Source organism: Camelus ferus, chromosome 2, assembly GCF_009834535.1.
Source record: "Camelus ferus isolate YT-003-E chromosome 2, BCGSAC_Cfer_1.0, whole genome shotgun sequence".
In the NCBI taxonomy this organism is placed as follows: Eukaryota; Metazoa; Chordata; class Mammalia; order Artiodactyla; family Camelidae; genus Camelus; species Camelus ferus.
Genome location: NC_045697.1, coordinates 34405122 through 34421183, shown reverse-complemented (window position 1 = coordinate 34421183; position 16062 = coordinate 34405122). Strand labels below are relative to the sequence as shown.

The 16062-nt window shown below is 38.6% G+C and overlaps 1 protein-coding gene and 1 non-coding gene across 9 annotated transcripts in view; both read left to right on the top strand.

Moving 5' to 3' along the window:
- The window catches only part of CORIN (corin, serine peptidase), a 222881-nt gene that overhangs the window by 73389 nt on the left and 133430 nt on the right, over positions 1-16062 (top strand). For all 8 annotated transcript variants that reach the window (XM_006185960.3, XM_032496984.1, XM_032496963.1 and 5 more), the window contains one exon: positions 3813-4020. In XM_006185960.3, coding sequence (XP_006186022.3) covers positions 3813-4020 — 208 coding nt within the window. The remainder of the gene's footprint in view (positions 1-3812; positions 4021-16062) is intronic.
- Positions 8084-8186, top strand: LOC116659334. Its single transcript, XR_004314684.1, has one exon. It is a non-coding gene; the product is annotated as a U6 spliceosomal RNA (small nuclear RNA).

Genomic DNA, 16062 nt, shown 5'->3' with positions numbered 1-16062 from the left:
ATACTGGCCTTTTCATGTCTACTTCCATCTTGTTGAATAAGAAACCATGTAATGAAGACTTTGTTCTATTTAATTACATTCATCCAATGAATAACCATTGGGTATAATCCTATTTGGTATCCAGTGGTTTTGAATCACAAGACAAAGTCTTTAATGCGGGAGAATACTGAGAATAAACAAACAAGATCTTATTATGTAGTCCTAAATATTATAATGAAAACAAAATAGGATGATGTTATAAAGAGAGCCAGGAGCACTTTGAATAGGATGCTTATGGGAGCTTTTGGTGTCCCCGAGAAGGCTGGGTCTCTGAAACAGACCTTTGCTGTGGTTCCCTACCCTTGCCGGGCAACTGATCTGCTACGATTACTCTAGTGCTGAGAAAGGAGTTGCTTCCATTTTATGTTCTTATTCGATGGCTGTGAATCCTCAGTAAATATGAAATGATAACAACTTAAATATTGTAAGAGGAACAATGAAGACAAGACACAACAAGCAAAATGCTTGAGCATGAATATGAATGATTGAAAATCAAAAGACCTGCATCTGCATTTTATAACACATATTTATGCTGCTTGAATATTTAGTTCTGGTATATTTCTTAAGGAAGATGCTCACTTTCAAAGCTAATAGTCCTTTGTCCCATCTTAAAAATTAAGAATAGATTTATTGTGATTTATTCTCTCCTTAAAGAGGCACATCTGCTTCTTCGGTTCTTGTTGAGCATGAGGACTATGACTATATGTATCAATGCAAGACACTATTTATTTGTTTGTGTTTGTTTATTTTCTGTCTCCTTCAACTAGACTATAAACTCTGCAAGGGAAGAGACTGTGTTTCACATTGTATCATTTCTCTGTACCTAGAGCAGTGTCTGACACAGAGTAGGAGCTCAATAAATATTTGTTGACTGAACAGTGAAAAAGACTCTACCTGCCTCCATGGCTCTCATGGGGTCCCACTCGGGGTGGTATAAATCCAGGGGAGAAGATATCTTTAAATATAATATTTGGGTTGTGGGGATAGCTGTTGATGGAAAGAGACTCGGACTTGGGTAGGCTGACTTGAGTTGCATTTCAGCTTTGGTGTTTATTAGCTGTGTGTATCTTGAGGGAAATTACATAACCTTGTTTCCCCATCTATGAAACAGAGTAACTTGCACAGAGGGCAGAGGAGCTAATGTATGTAAAAGGGTGGAGAAAATTTTCAGTAAATATTGAGGACCCAAAATATGCAGATAAACATGGTAAATGTAACCATAAAAGTTTAGGATTTAAACTAAAGAGGCGGGAATAAAAAATGTCATCTGGGCAACAGCAACAAAATTAATGACAGACTGGATGAGAAGAATCAAAAAGGAAAACTTTGCCATGACTTTCTTCCCAAACCACTGAAAAGGGCTGAGTACAGAGAACTCTCCTTTACAACTTCATCAAATTCTCAGGATCTGAAAGTAAGACAAATAAATGTGGAAGCATCCACGAGGGGGTCTTGTGAAGCAAATTCTTAAGTTGAATGAGTCAGTATAGGTAAGTTAGGGCAAACCAAGCATGCTCTGATAAAATATGGCCTCCTGATACTAGTAGCCCTTCAATTAAATGTGCCGCCACGCATAGGAAGTCAGAAAGGTTGCCAAGGTTTCTTGTTAGGTTATTAGACAAAAGATGGCAAAGTGCTTCATAAAGTTGATATTTCATTGTTTTCAATTTGAGAAGATTTTTCCTGTCAAATAACACTATTATGTTTAGCTACTATTTTGCTTCTATTTAAAAATGATTTGTATTTGATTTTAAGGGATTTAAAAAAGAACCCATTGTTGAAATTAATTGTGTGTCAGAGTCATATACAGATATTTCCTAGATTGCACTGGTTGAAAATGAGATCATTTGTAATTAAGAGATGATAGAGAATATGTTGTAGAAATCATTAATGTAAAACCTTGGCTGCCCTTAGTCACTACCAAAGTGCTTTGCTAAGTAAGATTGGCTATAGGTGTCATCATTATAAGATTAATTACTAAAGACCTTTGATGGAGTCTATATTAGTGGAAACATTAACCATTATTCTTAAGTTAATTTTGCATTAAAAGAATCATATACGATAATTGTGAATGGGTTGATTTGAGTTCCTGTTTCAGTGTCTGGCACAAAATTGATTTGCAGTAAATGTTTTCTTGGGGCTGAATCTTTCACGAGTGATTTCACATTTTTATAGAGAAAAATTTACTCTCAGCTCTTATAAGCAACCTTTTCTGCTTGAAGCACAATGCACACAGCTGTGTCCTTTTGAGGGCCACTGTCTGTACTTTCTCCTGGCATATAATGCTCTCCCACATTGAAATGTATTTTAAGTTTGCTCCTCAAAGACTTGAGTGTTACATTTGTGAAACTTGCCCAGACCTTCCCGTATCAACATTCATCTGAAGCTGAATTCATGTATGTGTGTGTCTGTCTTCTGTCTGCATATTTTAATTTGGATTTTCCTTTTTCTCTAATTCTTTCCTTCCCCATTTTGTACTTTAACTTCGATGAGTTCCCCAAAAAGTGTTGTGCCCATAAGTTTTTGGCCAGCCATGCCAATTCTATGGCATGAAGGAGAAGGAAAAAGCCCGGGAGGTGGCTCAAGAGAAGAGCCAGCTCCGAAAGGAAATGAAGTCAGAGTCTCTGAGCTGACTCTAAACTGTGGGCTCGGGCAGGACTGGGAATCCTTGAATAATCATGTATTTTTAAAAACAAGATCATGGTATAGAAATTGTTTTGTGATTTGAGGTTCTTAGTTATTATATAATAAGCATCATCCTATGTGATTAGTAGTCTTCAAAAGCATCTTTCATACAGCGGAGCATTCTCTTGTCTGTTCCATAATATTTTAAACCAATTCCCTTTGTTGAATGTCTAGGTGATCGCTATCTTTTAAAAATTATAAACTGTGCAAAGATGAAGATCCCTGTAGATAAAGCCAAGTTCATAACAATGATTATTTCCTTATGAGAAATTTTTAGAAATATTACAGTGTCAAAGTATATGCATATTTAAAATATTTTTTGATAGACATTGCCCTGCGCAGCTGTGATCCAGAGCAGTGACTGCCCACTGGCTAGTTTGAGTATGAGTGTACTTTTCCACACATTTGCCCAGTACTCAGATGCTATCCTTTTGTGAATATCAGCAGCCTGATTTTGCTTTCTTATAAAAAAATTATTTGCATACAATTTTTAAGGGTTACACTCTGTTTACAGTTATTACAAAATATTGGCTCTGTTCCCTGTGTTGTACAACACATCCTTGAGTTTACCTTACATGCAATAGTTTGTACCTCTGACTCTCCCACACCTTTATTGCCCCCTTTTCCCACTGATAACCACTAGTTTGTTCTCTGTATCTGTGAGTCCGCTTCTTTTTTATATTCACTAGTTTGTTGTATTTGTTAGATTCTACATATAGTGATATCATACAGCATTTGTCTTTCTCTGTCTGACTTACTCTATTTAGCATAATGCCCTCCAGGTCCATCCATGTTGCTGCAAATGGCAAAATTTCATTCTTTTTTATTATTGACTGTTACTTCACTGCGTATGTATACACCACATCTTCTTTATCCATTCGTCTGTCAGTGACACTTAGATTGCTTCCATGTCTTGGAAGCTATAAATAATGATGATATGTATGTGTCTTATTGTATATCTATAATCATTCTGACTTAACAGGATATATTTTATTGCATGAAACATGTTAGTCTATCATATCAAATGAGTTTGTAAGCATGTAATTCTGATGTGTCTTCTCCTAAACTTAATTATCTTGACTTCCCAGGTGCCTGCATGAACATCACCCACAGCCAGTGTCAGATGCTGCCCTACCACACCACGCTGACACCTCTCCTCTCAATTGTCAAAAACATGGAAATGGAGAAGTTTCTCAAGTTCTTCACGTACCTCCATCGCCTCGGTTGCTATCAACATATCATGCTTTTTGGCTGCAGCCTTGCCTTTCCCAAGTGCATCGACAATGGTGATGACAGGTATTTTGGAACCAGAAACATTCAGTGATAAGGGTTAGTGGTAGCAGAAGTGTCTGAGAGGAACAGAAATCATCCCTCACTACTCTTTTGTTTTTGTTGTTGTTAAAGGAGAAAAAAAAAAAATCCCACACAAATCATAGCCAGTTGTAATTCTTTTAAAGTAGACATTTTTGAAAAATGTGAAATAATTTTATTTATGGGAAGAAATTATTCAGGATGTTACATGGAAGTCATCAGCTGGAATACTCAATAGCTGTTTTGTGAGGGGCTGGCTGAAGCAGCACAAAGGGCGATCGAAAAGAGTTTATTGAGGAGGTGACTTATGGAGGTGTGGGCAGGGTTAAGACAACAAGCAAGTGATTAGAGGCTCCAGGGTCTCATGATGGGGGATGCAGTTCCACCACTCCAGACTTGAAGGGGGAAAAGAGCAGGCAGACCTGGAGAGAGCTGAGGCTGTGAGCAAAGAGGTCTCCCAGCAAGCCAAGTGCTGTGACCCAAGACGAGGGCGCATAGATAGCGCCAGCCCTTCAGTCCTTCAGGAAGAGAGAAGGAGTAAATGCCCTGGCCTCACTCCCCTCCCACCCTCCCATCTGCCAGGGCCTCCCACCAACTGAACTCACCCGTGACCACTGGGCAAGGGTGTGCAATTGACATGAGTATAATTGATAAGATGGAAAATTTCATCTCAGTATCACCAGCTCAGAAAGTCCCAAATCTCCTTATCTAAATCAGGTATGGGTGAGATGTTGGTTGGTTCTTATGGTCAACACTGGAACCCAGAGCAGGGTGAGGAGAGTGAAGAAGGGTAGATGTGGAAGGACAAACAGAAACTGTCCAGTACAATGTTGAACAGGATAAGAAAGAATTTTCTTCTTTGAGGCGTGGGAGAATATGTGAGTGAACATGCTTGTGTATGTGTCTTGTAAGCACATATCATTTTTTAATTGAGATATAATTGACATATAACAAATTAGTTCCAGGTGTACAGCATAGTGATTCAATACATGTATATGTTGTGAGATGATCATCACAGTAAGTCTCGTTAACATCCATCATGACACATAGTTAACAGATTTTTTTTTCTGGTGATGAGAACTTTTAAGATCTACTCTGTTAGCAACTTTCAAATATGCAGTACAGTATTAACTATAGTCACCAGGTTGTACATTACTTATTTATTTTATAACTGGAAGTTTGTACCTTTTAACCACCTTCACCTTATTGAAATAATATTGAAAATCACTATTTAATATTGAAATTATAAGATTCAATTAATGAAAAGTATATTATGGGATATTTGAGTATACATTTTAAAAAATGTTCAAGGCATGTATTGAATACATCATCATATATAGCCTCAATTATTTTCTGAATCAAAATGTTGGAAAGTTTTCAGAGTAGTAATTAGAGAATGAATTGCATTTTTAAGTGCAAGTAGGTTCCATGTTATTTGTACTAATTTAATGTATAAAATATGTTTTGACTAGATCAAAGGCATTTATTATTTTAACTAGGAAAAGCCTGCATTGCCATAAAATAAAAACTGAGTAGAAGAGAAACAGTAGATTATGAATTTCAGAAATAAGTAAATCCCTATTAACAGGCACAGCATTCAGGAAAATGTTTCCCCTGAAAGAATCATTTGTGGAGGGTCCTTTCATGGTAAAAAGAGAGAGGAACTCTGCTAGGTCTTTCTCATGAATCAAGCTATGGGATGGTAGTAGAAATGCCCTTTATGTTCCTAGAATGGCAGCATTATAACGTGGTGGTTGTCTTAATTTTCAGGTCTGCTGTAACAAATTACTACAAGCTGGATAGCTGAAAGAGAAATTTATTCTCTTTCAATTCTGTAAGCTGACAGTCCAAAATCTGGAATGGCAACGCTCCCTCTGGGGTTCCAGGGAGAAAGCTCATTTCCCTTCTTGGCCAGTTTCTGGTGGTTTCAGGCATTCGTTAACTTGTGGCCACGTCATTCCTGTCTCTGCCTCCATCTTCACGTTGCCTTCTCCTCTGTGTGTCTGTCTGCTCTTGTGAGGACACTTGTTCCTGGATTTAGGGCCCATTCGGATGAACCAAGATGACCTCATCCTCTCAAGGTCCTTAACTTAATTACATCCACAAAGACTGTTTTTTCCAAATGAGTCACATTCACAGGTTCCCGAGGTTCAGGCGTGGATGTATCACTTGGGGATGACTATTCACCACACTGCCGTAGCTGAGAAAGCAAGAGCCACGTGTCTCAGCCCTCTCCTCGGTACAATGGAGATAATAGGTGTACTTACAAAGCTCACGTGAGAACTGAATGACGGAGAGAGCTTGGAACAGTGCCTGGCTTTTATGAAGAGCTCAATAAATGTCAGCAACAGCTAATAGTGGGTTGTGAAGGAGAGGCAGTGCTCATGACATTGAGAGCACAAAGAGTCTTCCTACCATGTGCTAGATATTGGAGGATTGTCCCCAGAATGTGGGGTGCTTTATGGATCAAAAGAAAATTAGGTCAAATACTCAAGGCTGCTGGAATTGGATTCTAATTCCACTTCTCCATGGTTTCAAACAGTTTCACTTACATCTCTTTGCTGTAATTTCTCTGTGGACTCATGTGTGTGCATAAATAAGACAATGAAAGAGAGTGCATTCAGCCTCCAGGAGACTCTGAACTCAGTCTGATCATCCTTCTTATTATAATTCGATCTCTACTCTCAGCTCAATCAGTTGTAAAATTCTAGTTTAAGTAGCTCATAGTCTTCAGGGTACTTTTAGGTAAAATTTGTTTTTCTCCTGACCTGGTTCATCCTGTGAAATGCTCTCATATGAGAATTTTCCATTTTCTGTTATAATGGATAATAATTTATAGTCAGTCTTCAGGTCTCCTTTGGGGAACTTATCCTACTTTTTATTCCATTTATTTTTATATTTGATTTTATAATTATACTTTCAGACCAGTGCTTCCTGCTGTCATTGAGTGTGTGCATAAAACCTGCAAGCTAAATTTAATAAGCAAAATAAGTTCTGAATGGCAAAATGTATTGTAGAAAATAACCCTAAAGTCAAACATATTTTTCTTATATTTCACTATTTTGGATCATCTGTTTTACTAATTTTCTCTATTAGTCAAATAATAGAGAATTGCTTATATTCCATCCTAGAGAAAAGAGGTACTTAATAACATTTAGAATTTAATTTAAAAAGATCTAAAACAACAGGGTCCCACTGTATAGCACAGGGAACCATATCCAATATTTTGTAATAACCTATAATGAAAAAGAATATGACAAAAAATATAAAATGCCTAACTGAATCACCATGCTAGACACCAGAAACTAACACAACATTGCAAATCAGCTATACTTCAATTAAAAAATAGATCTATACTCAACTATATTGTACAACAATAACCCTTAGCAGTTTAAGTAAACAGCTTCATTAATAGCATCAATTTTTAAAAAATAGATAAGTGTGTGTATCATGGACTATAACACAAGGTAATTAAAGTGAAGTATAATTTATATGGATTCAGTGACATATATCTCAAAATACAGAGATTGAGCTGAGAAACAGTTGAGGTAGCCCTAAAATATGTGGGTTAGGAAGAATAGCTTAAAAATAATGACAAGTAGGTAGAGAGAAAAGAGCATTTCCTGGGCCAGGAGAATCACAGTGGTTTCTGGATGACTTTTTGATGTACTTAAAGTCTCTGTGTTTGGAGGAGGAAGCAGTATCACAGCTCCATGCCTTTCCTATGTCGCTATCACCCTTTCCCTCCTGGCTGCAATAATCAGCCTATAATAACCTCATGGAAGCAGAAGTGGGGTTCACTGGCCTGAAAGGTCCAGCCTTGGCTTTGCTGCTAAAAGACACCCAGGAACTCCTGCTGATTGTCATCACCCCACTCACATCCTCTTAATACTTTGCAGAGAAATTTTGCTCATGAAGTAAGTCTTTAATATTAAAAAAAAGACATGTTTGCTACCTTTTCTTTTACTCTGGAGTGTCGATTTGCCACTAGGTCCTTAGCAGAATTCTTAATATCTGTGGAAATGAAATAAAAATTCTTATCTTGTGCTTGCTTTGGCACTAAAGTATACTAATTTGGAACCATACATCAAAGATTAACATGATCCCTGTGAAAAGATGACATGCATATTTGTGAAGTGTTCCATATTTTTTTTATTTTTTTGATTCAGGTAGCTCATATAAAACATTTAGCACAATACGTGGATCATTGTTTCCCAATCAAAGTTTAACTAATATGTCTATTTTGGGGCCAATATTTTTCATACCAGACCTAATTGAACTCATCCAAAAAATATGGGATGTGTCAGGTTCTGTTATCCACATTTTAGTCAAGAAAATAAATAACTTATCTGAAAAAAAATCTTTAACTAGCCAAATGTTGAAGATTATTTCTCAAATTTGGGGACTACAGGACGGTTTTCTGTCAGGTATTCAATCCCTATAGGATTGTGGAAGGGCTCAGGTGAGTTTCCTCAAATAAGCATCTTCAAAAACATGCTAATTTTTCCCAAAGAAGTATGACTGCTGGAGATTAGAGAATTTAATCTGGCAAGTACAGAGAATGCTTTTGAAAGTTTGGGGCAGATGAAACCTGATTCAAACTGCAGCTCTGCCAGTTGCCAGGTATAAGACCTCGGGCACTTCAGTTAGCCTTTCTGACTTTCAGTTTCCTCACTGTTTAATGAAAGTGATAATACTCACTTCATAGGGTTTATGTGTGTGTATTAAACAGAATGACTTATATAAAGTGCTCCTACATGATCTACACTCTCTGGCACATAGTAACTTCTACATAAATAGTATTATTATTAAATAATAAGGAATTTATTATTATTAAATGTAAATAGTACCATTATTGATATGGTAGTCAAAGATGGGGTATGAGTTTCTGGGAGGGTGTAAACTTTATCACCTCTTTCAGAGATGCAGGATTTATATATCTTTCTCATTCTTTGCATCTTCTAATCCATTTCCACTTAGCTGCCAAAGAGATGATTTAAAAAGTTAGTGCTGTTGTATGCTACATATGAAAGTTGTTAAGAGAGTATATCCTAAGAGTTCTCATCACAAGGAAAAATACGTTTTTTCTTTTTCTTTAATTTTGTCTCTATCTTATATGATGAGGGATGTTGGATAAACCTATTGTGGTAATCCTTTAATTTTGTCTCTATCTTATATGATGAGGGATGTTGGATAAACCTATTGTGGTAAAACTTATACAGTGTTATATGTCAATTATATTTAAATAAAACTGTAAGGGAAAAAAATGAAAAATAAAAACACAGATTAGATGATGTCATTCCCTGGCTTTCCATTAGACTTAGATAACAGACTGAACTTCTTGCCAAGGCTTTTGAAGCATTCCCTGCTTCTCTGGGGTCATCAACCCTGCCACGACTGCACTGACCTTTCTCAAAAATACCAACCTATTCCCAACTTCCTTTGCACGTGCTGTTCCCTTTGTCTGAATTGATCTAGCCCCTTGAACTATGCCGTCTGCTCAAGAGACAGCTCTGCAGAGAAATCTTCTTTTGATCACCTTCAGTGCTTCTGTTTTTCACTACAACCTGGCTTTTGCTCTTTTTGCTTGTCTGCATGTTGTCTGTCTTAGCTGCACAGTGGCAGGGAGCTTACTGACTTTGTTCATGGTTATACACCCGATGCTCACAGCAGTGCCCAACACATAGCAGGTGCTCAGTAAATATTTGTTGGAATGAATGGATCCATTGGTCATTCCAGTTGAAATAAATTCTTCAATTAGGGAGCTCTCCTAAATGTCTAGGTTAAAGGGAGTTCATAATATGTTGACAGTAGTTGTGCATTGCTTGCTTTAATTGATAATATTATTGAAAATTCATGCATAAATCAAATTCTGTATGTAAATTAAGTGAATTATAATTTGAAATTGAGTTGGATGATATTCCCAGAGTTGATTTAGCTTTCTTCTGAGTGAGCTTCGGTTGGCAGAGAAACCAGCTAAAACACATAAACTTGCTCTTCTTCATTGCTGTCAAAATCCTAGACCTGATAGATGAGGAAATACTTGAGTGTTCCTGAGGATTGATTTGGTGGCTCTGTGCTTTCTTTTTAATATTGACTCATATTCACCTGTTAAAAAGACTTTTGGTCTACTCTAGTTGAAAATCTTAGAGTTCAGATTTTATACAGAGCCATTATATACCAAACCATGATAAAAATGTCTAGAGAAAAATGATTAGGATAGTGATTCAGAATCTGTTCATGTGATGAGTAGTTGGGGGACCTGGAGGTGTGAGGCCCTAAGGGTGTACCCTAGCCATCCTCAAATGTCCCTGGTCCATGGCCTGGAAGAGGGAACACACTTTTTCTGTATTTTTCCATAAGGAAAAACACAGATCCAGTAATTGAAAGTCATAGAGAAACAAATTCAGACTTAAGTAAGAACTTTATTGATAAAGTTGTGTCTGTGTGGACATGTCTCAGGAAATGGTGAGTTACCATTAGAAGTATTTAAACCAACTGATGAGAAACCACTGGGGACACTGTGGCAAAGAATCCAACATCTTAGGGCCCATTAGTTCCCTGTGGATTAAGGGGCAGGTTCCTTGGTGGCCTGTGGCACTAATTAAAGGAGCTCTAAAAACTTAGGAAGAAAAAGATGAAGAAATTTAAATTTACCGTAACTTTTCTCAGGGACACTTTTATGTTTGCTTTGGGAATAATGAGAATTGGGGGCCTTGTGGGGGTTGTGTTCACACCCCATGGATTCAGTAGCAGCAGATGGTCACCTACCTGCCTTCACAAAGTGTGGGCTGACTTACCTGCAGGGCTTCTGCTTTTCAAAGTGGGGCTTGCAGATTGGGACCCTGCCAGCCAAAGCCCTCTTTCCATTGCAACTGTCAGGTTCTTACCTAAATAAACGTTGAACAAATGTTTGCAGTGTATCACCTTGGGGAGGTGTTAAATTGTCTGCTGGGAACACCTGCATGTCTTGGGTGGACTGGCTCTTGCTCAGAGGTGAACAGTTCATGGTAGAATACAGACCTTTTGACTCCCAGCGTTAAGACCTGTGCTGCTTCGTCCTGCTTTTCACATTGGATTCTGGGTCCTGCTTCTAAAATCAAGCTTGGAATTCCTCTGTGTGGCTGTCTTCTGTTCACCTTCTGTTCATCTTTTAAGCTTTTGGTTTTGCTAAAATCTTGGTAGGTAAATAAAAGTTCTAGGCATATCTTTGTTTCAGCCATTAGGGAGGAAGAAAAAAAAATGTTAACAGAAACAAGAGAGATTTAAAGTTTCTTTTTTGGAAGGCACAGTTTGTTTATTTCTTATAAATGTCCTAGGCTTCCTTTTAGAAGCAGAATTCCTGAGAAAAAATGAGCCCAAACTCTAGTTTCCATTATTTAAAGTTACAATAAAAGTTTCCTGTCGGTCATTTCAAATACACAGATGACATGGTTTTCCTGATCCAACTCCATTACATTACTGAAGACGGCCAGGTGACTGAGGTGGCCTCTAGGTGAACAATCAAGATACGCTGTTGACTGAAGTAAATGCGCAACCTAAAAGTTGAGAGTTATGTTTTATTTGGCGGGAGGACCGAGCAGGGATGACGGCCTCTCAGATCGCTCTGAGGGACTGCTCCGAAGAGGTAGGGGAGGAGCTAGGATATATAGGAGCTTTACAACAAAGACCAGGTAGTTGGAACATTAAAAGATTACTTGTTAATTAAAGAAAACCAGGCATCTCAAGTTAAAGAATTTATTGCTTTTCTATGTATGGGAGGAAGCAAACATTTGGGCCCACTGAATTCATTCCTTTGACAAGCACCTAGCTATCTAGGGCCGGTATCCTGTCCTTTCTTATTCTGAGTCCGCTCAGAGGGCACCACTGTGAGTGGCTGCAGAGGCTGGGCTGTAGGCTTGTCTTCACTGGATGGTGGCGGCAGTCACTGAAGACTTGATGGTTTCAACATTCTTTGTTTACTGATATGGTTTGCATATTTTTCCTTCACAGCACCAAAGTTGACATTTGAATAATTGTTTAAAAATATTTGCTATGCCAGAATTATAAAGCCTCTTCACCACCATCCAATTTATACTCACAATTTCTACTCTTCCACATCCCTTTATCACTGCATCCTTTTTGAGCTGAAATTTACTGATGATCTTTTAGTAAAATAGTAACAGATCTGTCAGCTTATAATGTGATTTTAAGAACAAGGCTTACCTTGTTCTTAAATATGGTATTTCATAAGACAGCAGGTGCCACTCTCCTATGTAAATGCAACCCTGAAATAATCTTAAAAGCTAATTGAAAAATACTTGATTTAAAACAATTTTTTGAAGAATTATATAAAGTCAACATAAGCTTATCACTTTTTTTCTAAATGGAGAATAATTACATATTGCTAATTTATTTATCAAAGATTTTATCTCTGTCCCAAGAACTCTAACAGTATCACATTTGGAAATAAATGGAAATATTACGGAATTGAAATTTTTTCATAATTAAAAAAAGTTTTTGTAGGTCAATAGTTTAAAAAGATAGGCTTTGTTGCTACCACCAACTAAATATTCAGAGAGTCAGTTGCCACTTACTTTCCTGATTTTATCTGCTAACGTGGAAACAGTAGTCTTTTTAGCTACACCCTTCCTAACAACCTGGCGGTTTAGGGGATCAGCTGTATCATGGCTCCCTTGTCAACCTCAGGCAACATGGGGGATCTAGTCTGCTTTTTGGCATTATACATAAAATATCAAATGATAAGTAAGGTTCCATATTGCATGCCAGAATGGCTCAAAGTATGGATAATACACAGTCAGATAACTCATATTACTTTTATTTTACAAAGATGTACAGCTGGAGAATCAGGCCACAGGAGCTCAGATCTCTCAGAGAATGCCTTGTCAAATCACTGACGGCATCTCCAGCACACATACTTCATCAAGCTCAGTGGAGTAGTTTGTTTACTTTTCTCCTCAATAACTCATGGGTATTGTGTGGATGTGACTAGAATTTAGATTTAATGCCAGTGATTCAATTCATTTCAAAGATCCATATTTAAAGCATCATTTTATGATGTGCAAAATCAAAACAGCTGCAAAAAATAACTTGGCGATTGCAGATTTCTTTTGTGATTTGTTAATCCTCTCTCCCCTGGGCCCTGATGAGCATGCCAAGTATTGATGAGCATCAGGAGCATGCTGGGGAGAAGGGGATGGAACTTTATATTCTCTTTCGGGGTGGTTGTGTGGTTTCATATTATGCACAGTCATCTTAATTCAAGCTGTGTTTATCTCTTGGTATTTCTTCAGACTGCGCCTTCTTAAGGATGACCTCCTTGTATTGGCATATAAGCAAGACACTTGATCTATGGAGTTTCCATCAATAGCAATTTTACTGACATTTTCCTCTACAATGGAAATTATTTCAAAATTGAACAGTGTAGAATTTGCTGGCCTGATTGGGAGGGGATCACATGAGCAGGGATGGGGTGAGCTCCTGCACAAACTATTAAGTTGGGAGTTACGTAGTGATGGTTCTGCTCCCAACTTTGCTTTTCACAGCTTTGTTCCAAGCAGGCCATAGGCAATGAGCAAATAAATAGGTCAAAAATACTTTAAATAATGGAGGTAAGTGCAGTGTAAAAAATTTAACAAAAAAGTGGAGAACTTTGGGAGAGTAGGGACATGGTGGCAAGAAGGGCAATTTTAAGCAAAGTGTTGTTCAGGAAAAGCCCACTGTGAAGATTCCATTTGATCCTAGAAGATATGGGAATCCAGGAAAGGAGGGAGATGGGGACATCCTGAGTGTCCTGTGATGTAAATGGGAAAGAGTGCATGATGAAATCAGTCCTGTAAGCAGACACTTTCAGCCAGGATGAGCATGTTGGGGAGTGGACATAAGGGAGGGGTGGAGGGTCTTGCCAGGCACATGTAGAGCTTGGGAACTACCGTACAGCTTCTGACATCAGTTTATTCAACAAGGATGTTAGGAAAGTTATCAATTTATTTATTCCTTTAGCAAACACTTATTGGCACCTACAATGCGCCAGGCTCATATTTTGATGTTGGGGATGCAGAGATGAATAAAACATAGCTCTGCCTTCTAGGTACTCAGCATAGCGGGGGACCAGACATGAAAACAATTACATTGCTGGACCATATGATCTGTTTACAAGATAAGCGGGAACCAGAGAGAAGGAGGAGGGGCCCCTTCCTTTTAGCAATATTAGTGACGGCTGCTCCCAGGCAGGAAGTAACACCTGAATTGGGTTTTGGAGGAGAAATAGAGGTTTGCCATGTGGACAAGGTGAAAAAAAAGAGCATTTCAGGTAAAAGAACAGCCTAAATCTATCATATATTAGGGGAACTACAACCAGTTAAATTTTACTACAGTGTTAAATGGGCGGGGGAAGAACAAATGGATTTGAGGAAGTTTTAGGAAGTACAATTAGTGTTCAGTAATTAATTGCATGTGAATGGTGAGGTTGAGGGTGAAGCAAAAGTTTTTGGGCTGGGGGCCTTGGGTAGATGGTGTTAACACCAAGGAGATCCCAAGAAGATCGTGTATCTCAAAGGAGGACTGGGGGTTGTGGTGGAGGAGGTGGGAGATAATGAGTTAATATTGATGTAATGTCCTAATCTGGTTCAAGAAGTGCAACGCAGTGAGCTTCCTTTCAGTGGAGATTAAAAACAGCTTTCTGTCTGGAGAAGATGACATGGTTTTGTACTTTCATCCAGTGGTATACTGGTAAACTGCTAAATTGGCTGTCTGCAAAACAAAAGAAAAGAAAACAAAACAAAACTATGATTTATAGCACTCGCTGATTTCTGTGGTGTAAACAGTGCTGCCAGATTTCAAGCTGGTGATGGTTTAACAATCTACACGCCCAGCACTGAGTTTTGTCTCCTGACATGTGTTTGTTGAGCTCCCACTTGGCACGATGAATGTAGCCCTGTGCTGGCTCTTTCTCCCTTACATCTGAACGACTTCCCACCTTCCTCCACCTCATTCTTCCCAACAGATTGGTTTCAACAATGGCTACTTTCTAGCTTCCAATGGGGCTCAGCTAGTGGGAGCCACCAAGAGGACATCAGAGTGTGGGAAGACAGTCAGGCTGGGTAGTCGTTCCCTCTTTTCTTCTTTGCCAGATGATCCTGGTGGCCTGTGTCCCACTGTGAGAGCCTCTGGGTCCTATCAGGCAGCCTTCTGCATACAGCTGTCTCCAAGTTCCAAAAGCTGCTTCTTTCCCTTGTCCCTTAAGTCTGGGCTGCTAACAGCAGTCTGTCCCTCCACGCATGCTACACTATCCCTTGTTCATTTTTTTAAACCTTGCCAGCACCTTTGTAAGTGGCTTTTCCATTAAACGCTCTGCAGTGATCCTACTTCAGCCAGTCATTTCTTTCCTACTGGAACCATGGTTATTCCCAGTGAAAAATAAGACAAAGTCCTGGTTGTTAAAGAGTTTCAGACCAATGTGACCAAAAAATACCTTGCCGTCTCCCATTATTGCTCTTCTGATGGAAGACAATGACACAAATGTTCACTAGCACACTTTTCTATCCCCATGTCTATGAAACTGGAAACCAAAGAAATCTCTTTCCTCCCTCTCTCATACCCCATCAAAGCCATACCTCTTATGAGGTCTCTTGATCACCAGGAAGTGCTGATGTAGGAAGCTGATGCTGTTGGTCCATCACAGAGAGGACAAGCTGTCTGTTGTTTTTTGTGTTTTCCAGCAGTGGTAATGATTTCATGCTCTTGTGTGATTTGTGGATTTATGCTTCTGTGTTATCTGTGGCTTATGTTTGTGAGCAGAAGTCAGCTAGGTGAGACATTTTGGAGCACTGGACTGTAGTCATAGTATCTGGCTATGAGATGTTTTTAGGCTTCAGTTTCCTCTCAATGCAAAGGAAGGAAATAGGAGTAAATTGTCTTGCAAGACCCTTCCAGTGTTAACATTCTTTTCATGACTAAGGTCTGCAGCTCTGGGAGCTGCCTGTGACTATGACTTTGTGAGTACTGTCTACTGACAGCTCAGCCTAA